Genomic DNA, 24,392 nt, shown 5'->3' on the forward strand with positions numbered 1-24,392 from the left:
ATCAATATAGACTCATGGTGGTTTTTCAAAACAGTAAAAAAAAGCATCTATAACAGTAAAACCTACACAGTAACTATAAATAAATTATAAACAATCAATTAAAATTACATGAATATTAAATAGATAAACTTCTATCTAGTAATAATTTCTTTATTTTTAAGAATTATACATATGAGTTTGTAAAATGAGAAAGCTACAAGTTGTGGGGAATGGTGCCTAACTCTAATGAAAACTAATTCTCAAGATTGTATGTATACACACACACACACATAAACACACCCTCAAATTAAAATGATGATGGATTTTTGTGCTGATTGTATTCTTTGATTTTTGATTCTTTGAACACACTGAGGCTTCCCAATAATAGTTTCTTTGTATCTGTGTATATATAGGGCACACGTTCTATTTTTTACTACAATCATTTACTTCATCAGGTTGCACACCAGCAGTCTTTATGGTTAATCTATGGGACCATCTTGTGTCTCACACATCCAAGTGACCGATTAGGTTGCAGAGTCGGCCTCCTCTGGGTCCCATCAGCCAAACTATGCCGACTGGCAGGTCCGTAGGGGAGAGCCTTCTCTGTGGTGGCCCTGGTCCTCTGGATTATGGTTAATTTACGGGGCCATAATTTCTTTTAGGTTATTAAGCATAACTATCACTTTATTTATCTCATAAACTTACTAAATTAAATTTATTATTTGTTATGTTACCTTTGGGCTGGACAGATTAGATTCAATCCCCAAATGGAAAACTTAGTAAATGTAGTTTCTATTACAGGCCAACAAATTTAAGCCTTGTACATCCAATTAGATTTTTTTAGAATTAGAATCCTGGGATTCACCACCACAAGTGATAGAATTAAAATGTGTATCAGCACCTGAACTTGATGGACTTCATGTTTCTACAAAAGAAAATCCAATACTGCTTATTCAAACTTTTTTTTTAATTTAACAACTATTTATTCATTGATTTGATTTATTGCAAAACACTCAGAGATTTAATAGGGCTTTATATTCAAAAGCAAAATACATTTTAGGGTATGTAGGGAAGCTGTTATAGACCCTGCCTGCAGCTTTCTAAAGCAAAACTGTCCATATCAAATATTATAGAAACGTCTCCATATGCTCTGGAACACTCAGTTACATTCAAGCTCAAAACACAATACAGACATATTTATTATTCTGTCTTCTACTGATGAAACAATACTTCGCTCAATTTTACATTGTCCTATTCAGTTTCTAAATAATTGTTTAACATTAAAAATGTTACATTTCACTTGTCCTTTTGCTTTTTATAGCAATATATTGTATGTAAATTTTAATAGATATTAGACTAAATAATTATACTTACCTGAAATTCCAAGTACTTTGCTGAATGAAGATTATTTATAAATGTCACTTGGAAATGTGCATTTTAGTAGTTAAGATGCTGGGCTCGTTGGCTGGAAAGCCAACAGCCCAGGTTCAAGACCTGACCATCACACAACAGGGTGAGTGCCCATCTTCCCTTGCTCCTGCCTCCCCCAGCAGTTCAAAAATGTGCAAATGCAAATAGATAAATAAGTACCACCTCGGTGGGGAAGAAACAGCACTCCATGATGTCATTCTGGAAACATCTTCAGACAACACTGGACCAATGGCTTTGAAATGGAGATGAGGATCGTCCCCTATAGTTTGCAATGACCAGTGGAATAAAATCCACAATGACTCCTTTCCTTTCTTTAGAAAATGAAATGTATCTTTAAGAAATAAATGAAAGGTGAAATTGCATTTTCCATGAATCTTCCAAAGACTAAAAGCTATTTTATTATTCAGTTGTTGTGACTTCTGCCTTCTTTAGGCTGATGTATTTTTACCAAGATGCTTAGCCACTTATCATAGTGAAAAACCTCACCACTTAATTTGGTAGAAAAGTTTTGGTCCAATATTCCGGCCAAAAATTTGTGCTCTTTTGAATTCATTAACACCCATAAACCATTCTCCCTCCCAACCATAAACCTAGAAATATACCTCGATGCCAACTAACAGGTTTTAAAAAAACCTGTTAGTTGAAGTCTGCTAGAGACTTTGAACACATGAAGGAATTTATATTTTCTTAAAGGTTTAGCCTTTGATGCAGTTAAATTTTGCAGCATGTTTTGACGAGATCGTTAACCACATGTTTAGAATGATTCATTGTACTGAATTGTCTGTTTAGAATCAACAGTAATGAAAATAGCTTACCTGTTGTTATATACAGTGGTACCTCATCATACGAACTTAATTGGTTCCAGGAGGAGGTTCGTAAGGTGAAAAGTTCGTAAGATGAAACAATGTTTCCCATAGGAATCAATGTAAAAGCAAATAATGCGTGCAAATCCTTCAGGAAAATCCCAAACTTTAGAAGGGAGGCGAACAGAGGGCAGGGAAGAGCAGCTAAAGGGGGCGGGTGGAAGAAGCAAGGCTAGGCTAAAGGGTGAGTGGGAAGGAAGAAAGGCAAGGGGGGCGCCCCTCCCTTTTCTTTCTTCAAAAGACACCCTTTCAGTTCCTTTGCAAGCACGTTGTTCTCTGCAAAATCTTTCCTCCTCCAAGCCGCCCCTCCCTTTTCTTTCTTCAAAAGACACCGTTTCAGTTCCTTTGCAAGCACGTTGTTCTCTGCAAAATTTTTCCTCCTCCAAGCTGCCCCTCCCTCCTCCCTTTTCTTTCTTCAAAAGACACCCTTTCAGTTCCTTTGCAAGCAGGTTGTTCTCTGCAAAATGTTTCCTACTCCAAGCAGCCCCTCCCTTTTCTTTCTTCAAAAAAGGGGGGAAAAGAAACCCCTTCATCCCAGCAGCAGCTGCTTGGGTTCGTAAGGTGAAAATAGTTCGGAAGAAGAGGCAAAAAAATCTTAAACACCGGGTTCGTATCTTGAAATGTTCGTTAGAAGAGGCGTTCGTAAGATGAGGTACCACTGTACTTTGTAAATATTATCCAAGCCTGTTTTTAAATTATTAACTTTTGCTCATTAGATTTCTACCACACTTTTCTTTCAGGAGTTCAACATTAATGCATAACATTAAAAAAAAGGTAAAGGTTTCCTCTACCAAGTTGTGCCCCTCCCTTCAATTTTTACTCATAAAAATCACCCTGAAATAGGTTGGCCTGAAAGAGACTGGAGAGCAATTACTGATCAAAAGCTTTCTACTAAACGTCTGTGTTTTTTAATCCTGAATGTTCCTAGTCCCCAGCTTTTATACCACACTGGGTCTTTTTGTATGGCTTGTCATTGCATATTAATTTGTTCAGGTTGTTTCTCCCACCTCATTAGATTCACTCTTCTTAAGGATTATGTTGTAAATAGGGTCATATTCAGGTAGTAGTAATGTTTGAGTTATACATAAATAGACAGAAACCAGAAAACAATTCCAGGCATAATGTTAATATTGTTTAGGATTTTGTTTTTATCTACTTGATTACAGTAGGTAATAAAAATATTCAGTTGTGAAGAGAATTGTGACAATTTATTCTTGAATATTGTACTATACTGACTCTCTCTCTCTCTCTCTCTCCTTTCTCTCTTTCTCTCTCTTTAGTGAGGAGACAACAGAGGCAGTAACAATAGATTCCCTTGGCCAGCCAAAATCTCCACTGGAAAAAATTATGGTCCGACTCTGCACATACCACCAGAAACACTTCGTCCGTGTCCTGAATGACATCTGCACCGAAGTACAAACAGGCTATGAAGGCCAGCAGTTATCTGGACCTGAAAACATGGATGTATCTACTTGTAGTTCAGGCTGCAGCCAATATCACATTGAGAACCAGGAGCATGGAACTTCTTGCTCCGAGCCAAAACTCCCCCTATTACTGGATGCAGAGCCATCAGAGGCCCGTGGTTCTTTGCGTATACTATGCCAGGCACTGAAACATGCTGTAGAACTGAAAAGTACAGACAGAAGAGAAAACTTCAATTCTATTGCCAGAAGGGATTTCCCTGAGCTTCCAACTATTAGAACAACTTCTATAAGTCCCAGGGACAGTCCCACTCAAGGGTACCTCACTGCCTCCAATACCCACCACTCTATTAAAAATACGGAGGGGCAGACGTCCGCTACGGAGCAAGAGATGGGGGCTAGAAAGAGTGAAGACGACAAGGATCAGGTGCAAAGTAGAGGTTTACTGGGAGGCTACGTAGCTGTGAAAGCAACAAACGAGGAGAGTTTAGAGAATCGGGTGGGCTCTTTGAAGAACCCTTTCAGAGCTTTCCCAGAGGAAACTCGAGAGACGACTTTCACCACTAACTCTCCACGGAGAGCAGATAAAGAGAACGCCTTGCAGTGCAGCTCCAAAGCCTCGATGCACCAGGATACGGAAATCAGTGACCAAGAAACGAGATCAAAGGTAGAGAATCACTATCTGGCTTCGGGGAAAAGCAAGGGAGTCTGCCACCTGCACCCTGGCGACAAGACTCACGTAGAGAACGCCAAGGACATTTGGCTGCCTATTAATTCCATGCCAGCAATGCACCACAAAACCACCAATGGGCACTCCCGGGTCAAGAGTATTTCAGCTTCTCCTAAAAGTACGCGTAAAAGCAAGAAGTCTTCGGGACTAAGAATAAATGACTATGATAATCAATATGATGTTGTGTATATCAGCCAACCAATTACAGAATGTCACTATGAGAGCAAGAAGACAGTGTCAGCAAAAAAGACGGCAAGAAAGAGCACGCGTGGCTATTACTACAATGGTGAATGTTGTGAGCTTCCTACTATTCGCACCTTGGCCAAGACTCCGCATTCACAGGAGAATGGGGACATCGTGGCAACAAGTCCTATCCAGGGCATTTCTCTTCCAAGTGGCCATTTGGCTGCAGCTGAACCTGTGGGTAGCAACGATGATGAAATGCCCTCCACAGAGGCCCCTATGCAAGAAGATTCCTTCAATGAAATAAGACTGGAGCAATGCTCTTATGAAAGCATCTCTTCTGAGGTCAGTGTCCTGAAGCAGAGAGAAGCCAGTCTTGGTGAAGAAGCTACCACGCCTGTTTCTCCATTGCTATGCCCTGTTTTCCATACAGATAAAGACAGCTTGCTTCTGTCTCCACTGCAGACCACGACTGTCTCTCCCCCACGAGAGGGTGAAGGGGACTTGCAGGACAACACTGACATTCTGGAGGCACATAGCTCTGGCTCTGATTCTTATAACTGTAATAGATCTAAAGAAAATAGTAACAATATAGCAGACTCTATTGAACATTCTGTCTCAGAAGCTGCTAATGATAACATAGCTTCCCTGGTTTTAGGAAACGTGACTATCCCAGAACCCCCTATTTTGATAGAACCGGAACCCCCTGTTAGCATGGATCTGGTGATGCCTCCACTGGATGAGCCTGATGAAGTATCAGCCAATAGCATGGACTTGTTGCCTCCACTGGATGAGCCTGCTTCTGTTATTGATGTATCACCATCTATAGAACCCCCACTTCTTTCCCCTATAGACTTGGCAGAACCCTCAGTAGTATCACTTGCTCCTGATGTTCTGGACCCTTGTGTGACCTTTCCTTCAGAGGCTCCCTGTATTCCCAACAGTGTATCCCCTGTGCAGTTTGTTGCCAGCCCAGGGAGCCTGTCTCCTGTAGTTCATCCTACTGATGGAGTGCCTGAACTTCCCACTCTTATTGACCAAGAACCTTCGGAGACTCTTTCTGCAGAATCTTCAGTAGTAGCAACCATCAACACGGATGTGGAGCTTCCCAAGCTGCTTTCCAATTCAGAAGCAGAAAACCCGCCTCTCTGTTTGGATTGTCCTAATGCACACAAAACCACTATTGAAAATTCCCAGAATTTGAAAGAAGAATTCTCTGATGAATGTAAAAACGTGCTGCCCATTGTGGCTGGCGATGAAGAGAAGGGGGAGAAAAATATAAACGATACAGCAAACATCAGTGAGACCACCAAATCTGATGAGGAAGTTGAGGTTAATAGTGAAACTCCAGTAGAGGCCAAAACATCAGAAAAGGACAAGAAGGAGACTCCTCCCAAAACAAACATAGAAAAAAAACGAAGGCGGGAGAAAAAACCCCACGTTGTTTCAGATCGCCGTCTTCGAAGCCAGCAGTCCCTGGCGCCTGCAGAAGACAGTTCTGAACAGCCCTGTTCTTCCAATTCTCTCCAGCTTCCACAGCTACAGATAAAGCTTTCTAAAAGTCCTGGTGCTAAGCGTTTTAAGAGAGAGGTACATCTGGATGGGGCAACATCTGTGTGTTTTCCTAACGACAGACACCATCAAACACTGCTAAATGATAGTAGCAAATCTACTGATCTACAGCAGGCAGATGAAGAAAGTGACATCACAATAAGCCAGACCTATAAGAAACTGATGGCAAAGGAATCTGTAATAGAGGGAAGCCAGAATGAAGAAGATAACAAAGATAAGCCAACAGCAATGCTTGAAATTTGCTTAGAAGCCAATTCTGACAAGAGAAGTGTTCATGTTCCAGCAGAGATATCTGATAAAAACGAAAAGCAAGTTGATTTAAAGCCAGACAGTTTAGAGACTTCTGACCCTCCTATGAATATTACCGACGTATTGTCCAACCAGCATGAAACAAGTAGCTTCGTGTGTCCTGGTAGCAAGCATGCACAGACAGAGAAGGAAGCGAAATGCAAAAAACCAGCCCTACAGTTCTATAATTTGAGGCACACCCCTACTACAGCTCACGTGGCCACTTCAACAAAAAACACATCAGAAAAAGGAATTGAACAAGCAAATCCTGACGACATGACCCCATCAGTCACAGATGAACCAAATGCAAGAAGTGAAAACTCTATTGATTTTAACAGTATGAAAACACTTTCTGACAAGCCCAGATTTGTGGAATGGTGCTCTGAGGAAGACAACCAAGAACTCGTCACTAACTTTAATTCCCAGTATATGAAGGTCCAAAAAGGCTGGATTCAGCTGGAGAAGGAGGCCCAGCCAGCTCCAAAGGTCAAGAACAAATCTGACAAGTTGAAAGAGATTTGGAAAAGCAAGAAGAGGACTCGAAAATTTAAAGGATCCACTGAAGTCCAGAAACTGTCCCCTGTTCAGATGCTTTTCATGAAGGGTTTTGATATATCCAATATCTGCAAATGGTTTATGGAGACCACTGAAACCAAATCCCTGGTCATTGTGAAGAAGCTGAACACACGGATTCCAGGAGACGTTCCTCTCATGAAGCTTCCACTCCAAAAGGGTTGTTCTTCTGGCATCTACCCCAGTTCTCTCCAAGCCGAGCGTCTAAAGAAACACTTAAAGAAGTTTGCTGCTATGACCCCAGCAAAAAATACTATAAAGGTCCAAAAGTTGTGGACCAGACTTAGAGAGAATGGTGACCAGACTGAGCCAGAGCAGATAGTCGGTCCAAAGCAGACACCTCCCTCTGAAGTCAACTTGGCTCAATGTATTGGACCCAAGAGCACCCAGCCTTCCCCTAGCATGCCGGTGCAGACAAGCTCACGGATCCTAAGGAAATATTCCAACTTGAGAGGCAAACTTCGTGGATTCCATAGAGCGGCCAAACAGGAGAGGCAAGATTGTGTTTCCAAGCGACTTTTGGACGAAAGCAGTTCAAGCAACAAGAGCATGTGCATTAAACCTTTGATGTCCCCCAAGTTGGCCCAGCAAGTGAAAGCCGTCCAAGCTCCTACTAAATCCACTCCGATTGAAAAAGGAGAAAAGGGGAGAAAAGGGAAAGGGAAGTTACAGGAGGAGCCCTCCGCCAAGGGAAGCCTTCAGCAAAGCAAAAAAAGGACACCGAATGAGACTATCAAGACGTTGGCCGTGCAGCAGTCGAGACCTTCAAGCAAGGAAAGACTCTCTCTCAAGAAAGCCAGCAAAGGGAGGCAAGTGGGAGCTCCAGCTACTAGGAAGCAGACAGCGGCCAAAAGAAATAATAAGCACCTCTCTCAGAAGGAGAAGTCAAAGAAGCTTATTGACTCGCGGCCTGGGAAAAAAAAGACTCCCGTCCCTGTAGGGAAAGCCAGCACCAGTCAAAAGGCCAGCCTGCTTTCTAAGCAACAAGGGCTGACGAAGGCTCTCAAGGAGAAAACGGTGCGAGAGCCGCCCAGTCAGTCTCTTAAAAAGGCAAGCAGTGAGAAAGCTCTCACCAGATCAGTGAAACGAATCCAGGAGAACAAAACCCGGAGCAAGAGGAAGCTGAGGTCCAAGAAGGACTCCTCCCCCAGCAAGCGCAGGCGCCTGGATGCAAAGTAGCAACGCCTTGGGTAGGAAGTGTGTCCTAGAAACGCTTCCTCTTTCTTCCAGTAGTCCCACTGCTGAATGGGGAAGAAGGGAGGGGCGCTTGGGTCTGGCCAAAGGCCATCTCCCTCTTGCTTTTTAAGGAGCCTTCGATTTGTGTTGCATCCGGAGAGGAACGCCATTTTTCTATTATCACGGAGAAAGAAAAAGTTGAAAGTTCCTGGTGTCGAACTGGAAGCATGGCGGTTTCAGTTCAAAGTACAGTGCCTTATTTATCATGTTAGGAAACAAATTAGTCTGCTTGGGTTGAAGCTAGCAGTTTATGGGTTAATGCACATGCACATGCACTTGAACTGTTAATGGAAAGAGAACCACCTGTCATGCTCATCCCACAGAATATGTCTGCTAAGGATGGTATAGAGCATCCCCTTCCTTTTGTGCATTGTAGCATACTGACACTGTTTGTGCAGGGCATTATGAAGCCAAAACCCAAAGTTGTTTCCTCTTCTAATTATATTCTCCACTAGCAGGTCATAATGATGGATTTTATTATTAAGTTATTAATAATTACCTGTGTGGTGTAACTTTGGGCTTGAGGGTTTGGCTATAAGCTAGCCACGTTTTGTGTCAAAAAAAAAATCCTTTTTTTTAATGCTTTCAGTGATAGTCGGGCCATGTTTGGCCTACCCAAAAAACTAGTCCTGTTGGATAAATGGAAAATGTTACCCTAAATAGAGATTGCTTGCCTCGTTTAACATTGCTGTAAACCTTAAACACCTTAAAGGCTACTTTTTAAAACGCTGCCTCAATTTCTGTTGGAGTAGTTCTGAAATGCATTTACTCCAAAATTCCTGGGGTGGTTTTTTTTCGGGAGAGGGGAATCACTATTTAAAAAACTCCTGAATTCTCAGAGAAAAAAATATCTGTAAAGAAAAAGTATTGAAGGTGCTCCTTGTCAGAGATCTTTCATTGCTGAAGATTTTTTAACATTTCTTTAGTATGAAATTGCTGCAAGTTTCTTTTCCATAGACTTCTTCAGGTATCTGAAGGCTTTTTAAAAAGCAAAAACATGACTTTCTGGTACTTTCACAAATGTATGGGTTGCAACTTAACATGAAGTACATTTCTGTCTGCTTTCCCCCCAAGAAGAGTGTAGGTACACCGATTATTCATTCATTTGATATGCAAGTTGTCTGGCTTCACCTTCAAAGTTTAATTTGTGTATTATGTAAAGATAAAAGTGTCATCTTTCTTTAAAGAAATCATTCCTACGAGAATACAATGTAATTAAAATGCAATAGTCACTTTTCCAGTTCAGACATTTGTTTTGGATCGAATAAGAAGGGAAGCGATGTTTTCTCAAAAGAAAACATCCTGTCTTGTGTTACTCATTTGGGGGATAACAGTGACTCCTTTTGCTCTGAGGCTGGAGAAGATAGCGAAGGATCAGCTTTTAATTTTGTTTTTGTAGCTCTCGCTAAGCCACAACAAAGGCCTAGATAATTGCTTAGAAACTTGTGCAGACCTCCTCATGTTTGCCATGTTTGACTCCTGAGAGCTTCCTGTGAAGGCCTTCAGATAGTTTGACCTTTCAGAATAGCTTGCCATGGATACCAGATGAGATCAACAAACTCAAACATCTTTATGCATTATTGTATTCACTCGCCTGAACCAGTCTTTCCAGGCGGTGAGGGGGTTATAGAATACAAGATAAACTTTGGAGAGAATGAAGGTGTGAGGAAATTGATTTTTTTTAAAGGATAGAGACTACATTAGCATTTCTATTCTTATACCAAAGCTCATTACTGCAGGCAGAAATTTGATAACTACCGTACCTATAGTAAAATTTCTCATGGATCAAGGAAATTTGGAATTTGGCATCTGAAAATGCAAAGCCCTGTTACTCGCCCACTTACTCAGGTCTGTGACTTGAGAGGGTGCCCTAAAGCTACAAGACATATCAGGGTGGACCCATTTTTATATAATATTTTTAAATCATTTGATTTTTAACTTCTCTTTTCATTGAAATCACGATGTATAAAATGAATTGTTGTAAGCATCAGGTTAGGCTTAATGTCCTCTGTAAAGATTCATACGAATTTGTCTGGTTGCTATTTTAATTGTAAATATCAAATGTGCTAGACATTCCACCAGGAGTATTAAGAGTATTTAAGGAAATGTGTGAGCACATGTGTGTGTGGGGGGATGGCAAGGGGTTGCAAAAATCTCTCTCCCCCCCCCAACTTTACATGATTACATTCAGATATGCATACAACTTCCTGCTCCCTCTGCCCAGGGCTGCTTCCTAACAAACTGCTGGGTAGTCGGGGCTTCTTGTGGTACATCACTTTAAGCTAAGTGATTCTGATTTAGAGCTCTGCTAATAAAATCTTTCTACAACCTGTGCTGTCCAATTTCTTGTGTGGTCTAGAGTTTAAATGCTCCTTGTATAAGCATTATGTAACATGCTTCAGCTTCCAATCCACCCTGCTTTGCTCTAACCTGCTGCCCAGACAAAGTTGCATAACTCTGAGTAATCACTCGGTTGCCAGGCCCAGAATTGCTGATAGTTTGAGTTCAGTTTCTTACTATTTTTTGGAGAAGGCCACACCACCCTATCTATACTTCAGCACTCTTGGCTGCCAGCTGGACATGCCTTGTCTACGTATACAATCAAAATATTAGGAAGCAAGAGATTAACCAAGCAGTTCAAATTAGTTTAGGTACTTTTAAAAAATGCAACTTGTTATAGAGAGTTAACAAGTCTTGAGATAAAAGAAAGCAAAGTATTATTGCTGTAAGCTGCCCCGAGTCTACGGAGAGGGGCGGCATACAAATCTAATAAATAATAATAATAATTATTATTATTATCTAATTGGAAGACAGCACTCTGCGCTTCAGTCCTAGTGACACTCAGTTCATACCTGGCAGAGATGTTGAGCCTCTAATATTCAAATACCATTTTTAAAGAGTTCCTTGGGATGTCCTTCAAAACACTTCTTTTTTTGACAGTCTCTTCATTAAAATGAAGTTTGAAACTTGGCTTGTACTATTGCTGGGTCAGGCTTTTCTTTTAGAAACTACAGGACTTAATTATGTGCCTTGCATTCTATTGTGAATATTTTATCTTTCCCCCCATCTAATAGATATTAGGTATGTAAGGTGCAGTTTCATGTTCTGATTACCATAGGAAAAATCCCCCAAACCTGTCCTGTTGTTTGACTTTTATCATAGTTGTAACTTATTCCTCTTACTGTGGTCTTTGTCTTTGTCTGTCCATAATTCTTCCAACTGGCATGCTTCCATTCTCTCTTAGTAATCCTACTCTTAGCCAAACTCTTGATGCTTTGCGGTGGGGCATGCTGATGCATTCAGTAGTTTCTAGCAATGTCTAGATGGAACAGCTTAAACTCATGTAGTTTTATAAAGTGAAGAATTGTACCTTCACACCTCTGTGCATAACAGTAACCTCTATTACAATTGGAGCACTCACTTTTCTCTGTTAATGGCTTTCCCCCCCATCCTGTCAAACACATATTCTCAACATGTAGGTGCTTTTACTTTGAAATAATGAGGATGAGGATGAACTGGAGAAAATCATAAAATATAAAGACTTGCAAAAAGAAGTAGCACAATTCTAGCCAAAAAAAAGCATTGATATTACTAATGGTAGTAAGTTCCTTGGGTGCAATTTCAAAACATCCAGAGAGCCATTTGAGGACTATTGACATTCATAAAATCACCAACAATCAATTGCAAAAGATAGTTGTACAGTTAGGGACTTACAACAACAGTGGGTTGGATCTTTGGCAGTAAGCCATTGTCATAAATTGAGGCACCGTGTGACCAGAATTGATTTTACCACCACTTTACCAGGTCATTAAGTGAGTCACCATAGTGGTTATGTGGCTATTCAGCAAACCACATAGTCATAAGTATGAACTCATTTTATCTAATGATCTTTTTTTGCCTGAAGAGGGCAAAAGAGTTGCAAAACATGATCATGTGAACATGGGGCACGGCAACTGGTTATAAATGTAAGCCACATGTCAAGTGCCTGAAATGTGATCACATGACTGCAAGGGGTGTTGCGTCAGTTGTAAATATTAGGACAGACATAAGTAACCTTTAAAAAAAAAATCTGTCATAACTTCAAGCAGTTGCTAAGTGACCATATGTTAACGACTACCTGTATTTGGAACAGCTTAAATCCTGCAACAGTTCCTTTTAATAATATTAAACAATATATGCCTATCTCAGTCTTTGGGAAGAACTGAAGGGATGAACAAAAGGGTTGTTTTTTGCATTTACCCAAGGGGCTGCAGAATACTTATCTTAGGATAATCTCAGGAGTTTCACAGTTGCATTGAGAGTAAACTCTTCTTCAAGAGCTTGTTTTTTGAGCAGGCTTCCTAAACAATTAAAAATGGATGGAGTCCGAATGATTTTTCTAACGTGTGTGTAATCATTTGCATAAATGACTTTACATTGCTATTAAATTTTCTAAGTGTGTGTGTGTGTGTGTGTGTAGCATTAAATTCAAATGCAATGTGAATATATACATATATGTATGTGTGTGTGTAGTACAGACACATGGACATGATGCTGTGTTTTCACAGCATCCAGCTAGAGATTGAAATGCTTTCCTAGGTGCAGGATAAATTCTGCTTTTTCTCCCTAGGTGGTCACAAAATGGAAAAATAATAATGTAAATATAAATAGTTTTAAAATATTTATTTCCTGTTATTTTGTGCTGACAAGTCTCAGGAGTTCTGTCAGTTTGCAATATTATAGAAAGGTGGTGGTTATTTTTGTTTTTTATTTTAATAAAGGCATGTTTCTTACTGCAAATAGCATTAAAGAGAAGACCTGTCATCTGGTCTGGAATTTATGCTGCAAATTCAAAATCCTAGATCTTACTGAGATACAAGCCTGTGCATGGGGGCTAAACATTTCACACTCGTCATTAAATATTCCTTTAGGTTAAAACCAACACCTTTAATATGGAAATCTTGATATTAAGCATTATAAAACCATTGTAGACTCCATTCTGCATTAGAACAAGTGCTGTGTTATAGCAGACAAGAATTAAAATTCTCAAAGCCTTCAGGCTGAAGTGAGAATAGCACAGACGCAGTAAAAGCTACATCGAATGGATTCAAAGCATGACATGGTGGGGTGGGTTCCCCCCCCCTCGTTTTTTGTTTTTGTATTTTTGCTTCTGTGGAAGTGACTTGAAAATTCAACTGTTGAGCACAGTTCTTTGAAAACTGCTTGGCCACGTGCACTTTTAGGCACAGCACTTGAAAGCAATAAGAATTCTAGTAATAAAGTTTCTTGTGAAAAAAATGGCATACGGGCAGCCGTATGCCTGTGTGTGTATGTCTCAGAAAAGCCTGCTTCTTCTCTTCAGTGGTCTGGCCACCTAAAGAAAGGAACATCTGATGTTTCAGTCTTACTCCACGTTTGGCCCTCGTCACAGGGAGTAACTGGCAACGCAGAAGAAACGTATTGATTGATTGGGGATATAGGCTCAGGGATAGGGAATAAAAGGAGATTTTACTAGAAGCTGAGGAGGAGGGGGAGAGCGACAAGGTGGCAGTGGCCCATATGGGGAATGTTGGGTGCTTTCGATCAGAGGTGGGCTGCTAAGGTGGAGCGGGGACGTGTGCTCGCCCCCGTGGCTCTGAGTGCTAGTGGAGTCCAGTGCATGGGCACCCCTGCGTGTCTGTGTGCGATTTCGATACCTGCCCAGCTGCAGTAGCATCATTGCGCTGGACTCCGCTAGCACTCAGAGCCACAGGGGGAGCACACGTCACCGTTCCCCCTTAGCAGCCCACCTCTGCTTTCTATCATCTGCATCTGATTCTTGTCCATTCTTATTCTCACTCCCAAGTCTTCAGCTGCTGTATTGAGCTAGGTCCCATTTTTCTGGGCTCTCTAGAAGTTATTTTTATTTTATTTCTTTGGATCATACTTTTGCCTTCCCTAGTTCCTCCCTCTTAACACTCCTTAGGTCGCACTATGCTATTTAGGATATTATTCTCTTCTATTTGATACTTATTTTGATGGGATTGTGCGGATATTCCCAAGTGTGGTTTTCATATGCTTTGGGCTGTTGAAAATGCTTGCTTCGTTCTTCCTCCTGAAAATTTATTAGTTGTCTGTCTCAAGGCACTATCCTATATGTAGCACCTTTTTGCTAATTTTTGCCTCTACTTTCTGCTACCCAGAAATTTAACTCTTGTCTGTATTTGTTATTAACGTCTTCACTTCTCTTATAAAGTTGCTACAGGAGGTTTAGTATATGGAGCAGGATTCTAACCTCCTGCAATCATTTTATTTTCCAATAGCCTACCTGAAAATCTGGGGGAATAGTTCAATGAGCCCTCGTCAGTGTTTTGCACTCAACAAGTGAACAAATGCATTGGCAATTTTATATTCTATGCATTAATTTATATCTCCTCTCACAAAGGTTTTTATTTGTTTATCCAAAGCAGTCCTTCCTATCCCATCTCAAGAATCATTGTATGGGGATTTCTCCTCTCCATATCTGACCAGCCTGATACTGTTCTCCAAACCCTGCATATGATAAGTAGCATTTTTGGAAGGGTTTGATTGTATATCTTTTTCTTCTCTTCAGGGCAATGGAAAATGCTGTGATGTTAGGAGAAGAATGTGTCTGTTGTGTATTGTTGGTTAAAATGTGTCATTAGATAATGGTTATATACCTCATCTGAAGAACATTTTAAATGTATATAAAAGGTAATACTCGGTTGCTTTCCAGTCATCCATAAGCCTGTAACAGCTAGGGCTATTTTACTATTGAAATTGTATCAATTGTGACAGCTTCATACGTGTGTGTCTGTTATTTTCTTGACTAACCAATGGAAAGTGATTTAATCCCTTTATCTATTTTTCTGTGTTTGTTTCTTTTATGCATTGTGATGGACTCTGTGTACTCCATGGGTCCTTATTTTATTGCAGCTTATTAAACTTTTTAAAATGTCAGCACTGGTGTGATGTGATGAAGTTTAATATAAATATTTTTAAGCCATGGTCCACAATTCACGATTGTTTTTTCTCAGCCAATTGATGATCAATTTCAGTGGCCATTTTGAGATACCACTTGCAGTGAATATACCAGCTACTGAATCTTTGAAACATCAGAAGTACTTGATAATATTTTCTTTGTTAATCATAGTCCCCAATTTAAATATATGAAACTAAAACAACCTCTCACCTGGCTTCATTTTTTTGGTGATTATAGAGACAATTTTAGTAATGAAGAAAAAACTATCAAAATCCTGAAGAAAACAACATAAGCAGAGCTTTTGACTCTGCTGTTTGGACTTTCTGGAAGTTATTATTATATAATAAAATATTCTTACTATACCAGATCAAGGAAGACTGGCCCAAAGCATGCTTATTCAAAATCTGTTTCAGTGTCAACCCTTTTCTTCTTTTTGAAACTTAAGTATCCCTTCCTATTTGATCAACCAGGTCAAAAAAGTTTATTCTAGAATGTGTAAGTACAGGTAGTCCTCAACTTACAATCACAATTGCGCCCAAAATTTATGTCGGTAAGTGAGACAGTTGTTAAGTGAGCTTTGCCCCATTCTATTCTTACCATGTTCAGTGAATCCATGCTGTTATTAAGTTAGTACCACGGTTGTTAGTGAACCTGGCTTCTCTGTTGACTTTGCTTGTCAGAAGGTCACCAAAAATGATCATACGATCCCTGCGGGTCACTGTAACCATCATAAACAGTTGCCAAATGTCTGAAGTTTGACCACGTGACCACAGGGATGCTGCAACGCTTATAAGTATGAAAAAGAGTCATAAGTTATGTAATTTTGAACAGTCATTAAATGAATTGTTGTAAGTTGAGGACTACCTGTAAGAAGATGATATCCCCCACCCACCCACCTTGGCACTGCTGCCTATATGAGGTGTCTTACATGTTACTGCTCCTTATCTCCATGCCAAACATTGGACAAGAGTTAAGAGAAAATGGATAAATTCTTAGAGCTGACTGCTGCGTAAACCAGTGATTTTCAACCTTTTTTGAGCCGCAGCACATTTTTTACATTTACAAAACCATGGGGCACATTGAGGGGGGGGGGGGGGCTAAAAAAGTTTGGACAAAAAAAAGTCTCCCTTTCGCTCTATTTCTTTCTCCCTCTTTCTCTCCCTCTTTCTCTCTTCCTTCTTTCCTCTTTTTTGCTCTCTTTTGCTCTCCCTCCCTCCCTCTATGTCTTTCTCTCTCCCACCTTCCTTCCCTCCCTCTTTCTCTCTTGCTTTGTCTCTCTTGCTCTCTCTCTTGCTTGCTTTCTCTCGCTCTTTTTCTTTCTCTCTTGTTTTCTTTCTCTGAGCTTCGCGGCACACCTGACCATGTCTCACGGCACACTAGGGTGCCACGGCACACTGGTTGAAAAACACTGGCGTAAACCAACCTCTCCCTTCCGAGTTATGGCAATCGTTATGGTAAGTCAGAAGGCTAAGGGATAATAGAAATACTAAGCCAGAAATGAACTCTCTTACCATTCTCATGCTGGTGTTTCACTTTGATCTAAAATAAAAATAATAAAAATCCTCCAATCTTGAAAATCCGGTATGTTAATTTTTGCAATTTATGTCCAAATGATGCAAACAAAATTTTTATTGATTTCAAGTTTCAAAAAGGGCATGTTATTTTTGATTTTTCTTTTGCAAGAATAATGTAGTAGTAGTAATTCTTTCCCCAAATATATTTGTGACAGTTTAATTTTCCAAGATCTTTTCAGCTTACGAGACCAAAACCAAGTAGAAAAATAAATGTTGCCTAAATTATATTAAAATACTTTTTAAAAAATGAACAGATCTATTGCATGCATCAATGCCCAGGCACACTTGCATGGATGCAAAGTATAGATCAAAGAACAAAAGGAATATATGAAAACCTACTGCAAAGAAGATTTTTGAAAAGCGCTGCAATAATACGTGTGTGTGTACAGTATATAGTGGCTTGACTCGTAAAACTGCTCGGATGAGTCTGTACATTTTGGGAAGGCAGTTGCATCTTTAGAAGTGGTTTGCCATTGTCATCTTCCAAGGATGGAGAAAGATTGGTACAGGTGACTTCCAGCCCGATACCTTAACTGCAACAGCAACTTAGTATGTGTACATGTATGCCTACACACACATAATAGGTAACTAGAAGGCAAAGGAATTTAAAAATTGATTTTATTGACTGAAATTTTCAGTCTATTGTTTCTTGTTTTTGAGTAGAAAGGAGAGATTCTTATTGAAGTAAATATGTAGAATCCATCAAACCTATTTCTCTTTGCTTCCTATTAAAAAGCAGCAAAGATAGGATAACAAAAAGTGTCCTCTATTATATAATGAAGAGGAACATTCACCATTTTGGTATTTTTCTAAGAAAACTGAATACAGCATATTTTTACTTAGACAACCATTATAGGAGTTGTAAGATGACACGTGTTTTGTTAGAGATGGTTAGTTTCATGTCTGATTGAATTCATGTTATCTTCCCATGTGAAAAATCACAAACTACTTTTTCAAAATCTATAACAAGACTGCTGTTCTAAAGAAGGTATACTGTATAAAAGAGTATGTTAGCTTACATACAGTTCATGTGATCATTCAGGTGTGGCACTGATTAGACTATTGGCACACCCAAATATTGTTTCCAATAATGTTAATACAATGCTTAGTACAATTTTCAAAAACAGAAATAGTGAGACACCATTGCTTCATGAGTTTAAAAAGTCAGTACTAAATCTGAATTAAGGAATTGTGCTTTGACAGTCTTGTAAGTACCAAATTGCACGGGAATCCTTAGAAAGGGAAGGAGACAAAGAATCACATTATTTTTTGATACTGTTTGTATCTAATATTATTTGTATGCATCAACTAATTGCAAGAAGTACAAACAATTCATTTACTGATAGGAAACCTTTAGCAAATTGTTCCTGCAGTTAAGGTACTCCACAAAAGCCTTCTGACAAGCAGGGATCTTATTTTATTTTAAATGCCTGGCTCCATCTTATTTCAAATAAATCCATTCCAGGCTTTGACTCATATTATGACCAAAGGATGTGTTAGATAAAAATTATGAGAGTTGAAGCTCACATTTCTACGTGTATATACAGGTTAGAGGGTGAGTTGTCATAATCAGCTAAATTTAAGCATGTCAGCATGATCAATGTCACTTTGTTTATTCAAACATATGTCTTATGTATTGCATTGGTAGACACAATGTACAAATTCAGGCATGTGATAGTCTTTAGATTCTAATGCTTAGGATCTAGAAAATAGAGCCCTAAATATATATTTTGTGTCATCCTAAAAGTTCAAAAGTTTCACTTCCTCAGTGAGGAAAAAATACAATTAACTTTGTGCAGGGTTTCTAGAATAAAAATGGTAGTGATTAGCATGGTAGTGATTAAAATGTGTCTGTAAATCATGTATTCAAATCTGAAATTGGTTATCATTTACATTTCAACAGCCATAGCAGAATAAACCTCAGTTTTATTCCACTTACCCACATAGCAAGAATAGCACAGGTCCAAAAGTAAACCAGGGAATGTAGCAAAGTGATAACTCTTTGTGTACCTTGAAAAGAAGCTTCTGCAAGAACTTACTGAGTAATCACTCCCTAGCTTCCTGCATATCCCCACAGGAAGTAGAAGATGGCTTTATTACTGCTATTTCTTTATTACTGCCCATTTAATGGACACCATGTATACACTTACAGCACTCCATTTCACCCTCCGGAGTATCGTACTGAAACTGCTGTACAATAAAATCTGATGTTTTAGAAACGGTTACCTTGAGATCGCAAGTGTCACATGCTCTCAAGCTAAGTGCCAAGGAGTTTCCTTTCCAGCGGAACCTTTTGTAAAAAACAAACGAACCCAAAAACAAAGTCGTAAGTTTCAAACAGCAGATACCTGGCTGAGGTTGTCTTGGAAACAAGACCATTGGTAGAGTTTAAGGCCTCAAAGCTTGCATCAGACTGTGATTGCTTAATAACTGCATTCTTGCAAGGCTGCTGCAGAATAATACCTACCCATGAGCTTATTTCATATTTGAATAAGCCCTCAAGGTGACTTAAAAGAATGTAACATCACTGTGCTATAAATGTATTGGGAATTAGTGTCAGGTCCCAAGGTTACTTCCAGGGCACAGGGAGCAGGCCTTTGGTACTTTACAAAGGGACAATGGCCATAAAGGTGAGTCCGTTATTTCCATTTCCTACTTCCAAGCATCCAGTTGCATTTTGTGTGGGGGGGGCTCCATGAGAAACAGAATGCTGCATTAAAAGGGGCCTTTTCTCAATCCAGCAGGGTTATTGTTTTATGTCTATAAGACGGAGTGGCTGTGGGTTCTGCCTCCCAAGGATAATCCCATCTGTCCGTCCATCACCCTGGGAGGAATTATTGACCCCCTCGGAGAGGGTCCGCAACTTGGGCATCCTCCTCGATCCACAGCTCACATTAGAGAACCATCTTTCAGCTGTGGCGAGGGGGGCGTTTGCCCAGGTTTGCCTGGTGCACCAGTTGCAGCCCTATCTGGACCGGGACTCACTGCTCACAGTCACTCACGCCCTCATCACCTCGAGGCTCGACTACTGTAACACTCTCTACATGGGGCTACCTTTGAAAAGTGTTCGGAAACTTCAGATCGTGCAGAATGCAGTTGCGAGAGCAGTCATGGGCTTACCTAGGTATGCCCATGTTTCACCAACACTCTGCAGTCTGCATTGGTTGCCGATCAATTTCCGGTCACAATTCAAAGTGTTGGTTATGACCTTTAAAGCCCTTCATGGCATCGGACCAGATTATCTCTGAGACCGCCTTCTGCCGCACGAATCCCAGCGACCGATTAGGTCCCACAGAGTGGGCCTTCTCTGGGTCCCGTCAACTAAACAATGTCGGTTGGCGGGCCCCAGGGGAAGAGCCTTCTCTGTGGTGGCCCCGACTCTCTGGAACCAAGTCCCCCCAGAGATTAGAACTGCCCCTACTCTCCTTGTCTTTCGTAAGCTCCTTAAAACCCACCTTTGTCATTAGGCATGGGGGAACTGAGACATCTCCCCCGGGCATATACAATTTATGCATGGTATGTTTGTTTGTATGTTTGCTTAGTAAATGGGTTTTTTTTAATATTTTAAACTATAATTTAGATTTGTCATGAATTGTTTTATTTTGTTGTGAGCTGCCCCGAGTCTGCGGAGAGGGGCGGCATACAAATCTAAATAATAAATAAATAAATAAATAAAATAAAAGCTGGAAAAGGATAAATATTTTCTATCGGTAGGATCCCTACATGGAAAGACAAGGATTTATTTATTTATTTATTTATTTATTCATTCATTCATTCATTCATTCACTCATTCATTCATTCACTCACAAGGGCAAATGGAGGGACACCCTGCAGATATACTGGTTAGCTACAATGTAAGTGGCCTATAGTATGAAGAAAAAAGGGAATTGCCAATCATGAATGGCAGAGTCAGGACCAGAGTGGGCTGCTAAAGTGGAACGGTGATGTGTGCTCGCCCCCGTGGCTCTGAGTGTTAGCGGAGTCCAGCGCAATTCCGCTGCTGCGCCTGGGCAGGTAGCACTCAGAGCCACAGGGGCAAGCACACGTCACCGTTCCACCTTAGCAGCGGTGAACTGGGGGGTAAACACAGTTGTACAAAATGCTAATGCAACAGAAAACTGACACTGTGATAGTCCAAGCCATCTGCCTTAAGACCAGGTAACCACCGGTAAGTTCACAGCAACTCTCTTGGTTCCCGCATCCTGAGAATAAAGGGCAATGGCAAACGATGCCTCTATATCAGTGATTCTCAACCTTTTTTGAGCCGCGGCACATTTTTTACATTTTAAAATCCTGGGGCACCCCACCAACCAAAATGACACAAAATGACACCCTAAGACACTCTCCTCTCTTTTTCCATCCCTGTCTCATCCCCACCCTTGTGTGTGTGTGTGTGTGTGTGTATAAACACTCTTGAACCATTTCCAAAAACAGGTGAGGCTGGGGTTTTTTTCTCTCTTATTCTTTGGGTGCTTTTTATCATATGCTTTAAATCAAGTCACTTCTCTCTCTTTTTTCTCTCTCTTTCCTCTCATTCTCTGTCTCAATCATTTTCTCATTTCTCTTTTTCCCCTCCCTTTTTGCTCATTTCCCTCCCTCCTTCCTTCCTCTCCTTTTCTCTCTCTCTTGCTTTCTTTCTCTCTGACACTTGCTTTCTTGCTCTTTCTATCTTTTCTCTCTTGCTTTCTCTCTCTCACTCTCTCTCTTTCTCTCTCTTTTTCTCTCTTGCTTTCTCTCTCTCTCTCTCTCTGCAAAAAGTTGCGAGACCGGAACGTGAGCTTCCTTCTTCGCGGCACACCTGACCATGTCTCGCGGCACACTGGTTGAAAAACACTGCTCTAGATACATCAACAATGTGAATGGAGAAAAGTTCAATGAGAAAGAATCATTTTGCCAACTGATGGGTGCCAAGAAACAAATCAGCTTGGAAAGCTTTTGGCTTTAGAACCCCCTGAAGTTAGTTACAACAACATGACAGAAAATAATCACAATATAACCTGGCACTAGCAGCCCTGATGTCTAATAGATACACTTGCTTTTCCCAAACAGTATCAAAATAAATTATACAAATAAACTGCAGGTGTATGGCTTAATTTGTGTCTGTGTATGAAAGAGAGAAAGGCAAATTTTTGTAAAATTTGGGTCTACGGCAACATAGAAAATCTGCTTTGTTTTTGTAACTTCAAAGCTACTAATATTATTTGTATGCATCAACTAATTGTAATAAGTACAAACAGAATTCATTTAGTGGTAGGAAACCTTTAGCAAATTGTTCCTGCAGTTAAGGTACTCCACAAAAGCCTTCTCACAAGCAGGGATCTTATTTTATTTTAAATGCCTGGCTCCATCTTATTCCCAGTGGACGCAGCAAAGTCCCAATCTCATTCCTCTCTCATTTGCAGAAGGACAAGTGTTCTATTTTATGGGGCGGCCTGCTGCATCCTATTGCAGAGCTGAAACATAATACAATAAGCTGAATGCAAGAGAGACACGCTGTTCATCTTTCCTCCATGAATAATGATTGGTGTGAACAAGGTTATTCTATAGGTGATAGGAATGAACAGTAGAACTGACATCTTACATCAATGCAAACTTATTTGTTACAATAATCAAGTGATATGTAGTAAAAACGATTTTATGGTATAGAACACTGATAAGAGTAAAGAATCAAATAAATGATTGTGGCAACTGGAGACTTTGTAACAAGAATTGGATGTACAGTAGTCCCTCACCTATCGCTGGTGTTACGTTCCAGACCTGGCCGCGATAGGTGAAATCCGCGATGGGGAATTTATCGACTGATAGTACTTATTTAAGTATTTATATTGTAATTGTTTGGTAAGTTTTCATTGTTTTAAGTGTTTATAAACCCTTCCCACACAGTATTTATTTTAGATACAGTATTTAAATACAGTATTTACCATTTTAGATTATTTTTTTTTTTGAAAAACCTGCCGATCGAGTTCGGCGGGCTGTTTAAATCTGCCGATCGACTTCCTCAGAAACCCGCGATGAAGTGAAGCCGCAGTAGGTGAAGCGCGGTATAGCGAGGGACTACTGTAGTCCTTTTCCTTCTTGTCAGCAGGCCTGCAGCTTTGAACCACAGGTTCTTTAGCGTTCATGTTATCACAATCTTATTTAGAAATTAAATTCCATGGAATTGAGGTGGTTTTATTTCTGAATAAGTTAGCCTCAAATTGCAACAATACAGCCATAGTAATGCCAATGGTTCAGCCATTCTGTGTTTTTTTTAAAATTAATAATAAATGAAGGTAGCTTTCAAGTAATGACTACAATGCAATTGCATGTCTAAGCTGTTTTTATTCCTCAGTGTCTTATAACCATTAATCTGTAGGCAGCAACAATTCCTTCTTCAATTTCTTAAGTATTTTTTTTTCTTTTCTAGTCTTGTAATAATGTTCCCTTTGCTCCTGGTCACTGTACCGCTTGCAATTTAGCCCCATAAACAGAAGATGGGAGTTACCGTGATCAGGTACTAAGAGTGAGAATAAGAGAAGCTACTCGATAAGAGGAAAAAAAATAGAATTGGCCAACAGAAGAAATAAAGGCATGGTGCAGCTAGGAGATTCCAGTTAAAGTACAAAAGATACAAAATGATAGGTTCCTGAGGCCAGGGATGACCCATGGGCATGGCTCTTAGGACATTACATTGGGCAACAAAAACAACGGTAGAGATCTTCAATCCATGGTGTGCCCAATTTGTGGCCCCAGGTAGAATCCGTGCTGGATATAAATACATCTGTTCGGCTGGATTTTCCAGCAAAAGAACCCAATAAACAAACAAACCGCTTTTGTTATCTACACCTTTGTCTCTTCTGTCCTGAATAACCATAATAAAAGAACTGCTCAGATTCCAGGCTGTTCCCAAGGCTTCTGCTAGGGCAGGTCTCACTCCTAGGTCTCTGGCTATGGCCTACCCCCTCACCGGCGACTACATGCAATGGGAACAGCCACATTTGCTAGGTTTTTCCACTTCCTCCACGAAAGATGAGCCATCGCTGCACTCAAAGGTATATTTCTTGCGCTTAAGACGCAGTCCTCCACAGCAGCCTAGTCCCGGGCATGATCCCTGGCAATCCATCCAGGAGACCGGGCGTGTGGTCTGGCAAATGGCATAACCTCGCTGCACTTGATGGAAATCTCGCACAGTCTCTCCCCGACACTCTGATTCTGTGGGAAACAGAAAGGTCAGACAAAAGGATAACTTTAAGAATGTTATCGCACAAAAGACATGTTTATTGTCATAATCATTATCATCATGAAATGGGGGATTCTAGCCAAGGGCATTGAAAATAATGTTCTGCTATCTGTCGTCATACTTGTTTTTGTTGAGTCTTCCGATAGTTTAGAGAAAGACTGAGAAAAGCATTGTTTACTTCTAAATATCGCTGGTGTTTGGAAATGCCTCTGCTTTCCCTAATGGAAATAGAAGATATAATTTTGCTGACAGTAAAGAATCATTATAGATTTTAAACATTGGAAATTGTGGTTGCATTGTTTCAATTATTCAAATCACCATTGCTGGAAGAAACTGCTTGCAGGGACCATCTATGCTGCAGC

The 24,392-nt window shown here is 40.2% G+C and overlaps 2 protein-coding genes across 8 annotated transcripts in view; one reads left to right on the forward strand and one right to left on the reverse strand.

Moving 5' to 3' along the window:
• LCOR (ligand dependent nuclear receptor corepressor) overlaps positions 1–10,604 on the forward strand; it is a 109,555-nt gene extending 98,951 nt beyond the window's left edge. For all 6 annotated transcript variants that reach the window (XM_070752885.1, XM_070752887.1, XM_070752890.1 and 3 more), the window contains one exon: positions 3,554–10,604. In XM_070752885.1, coding sequence (XP_070608986.1) covers positions 3,554–8,219 — 4,666 coding nt within the window. In that variant the 3' untranslated portion in view covers positions 8,220–10,604. The remainder of the gene's footprint in view (positions 1–3,553) is intronic.
• A 12,362-nt stretch (positions 10,605–22,966) lies between these two features.
• SLIT1 (slit guidance ligand 1) overlaps positions 22,967–24,392 on the reverse strand; it is a 204,654-nt gene continuing 203,228 nt past the window's right edge. For both annotated transcript variants that reach the window (XM_070752899.1, XM_070752898.1), the window contains one exon: positions 22,967–24,002. In XM_070752899.1, coding sequence (XP_070609000.1) covers positions 23,764–24,002 — 239 coding nt within the window. In that variant the 3' untranslated portion in view covers positions 22,967–23,763. The remainder of the gene's footprint in view (positions 24,003–24,392) is intronic.

The sequence above is a fragment of the Erythrolamprus reginae genome, chromosome 5, assembly GCF_031021105.1.
Source record: "Erythrolamprus reginae isolate rEryReg1 chromosome 5, rEryReg1.hap1, whole genome shotgun sequence".
In the NCBI taxonomy this organism is placed as follows: domain Eukaryota; kingdom Metazoa; phylum Chordata; class Lepidosauria; order Squamata; family Dipsadidae; genus Erythrolamprus; species Erythrolamprus reginae.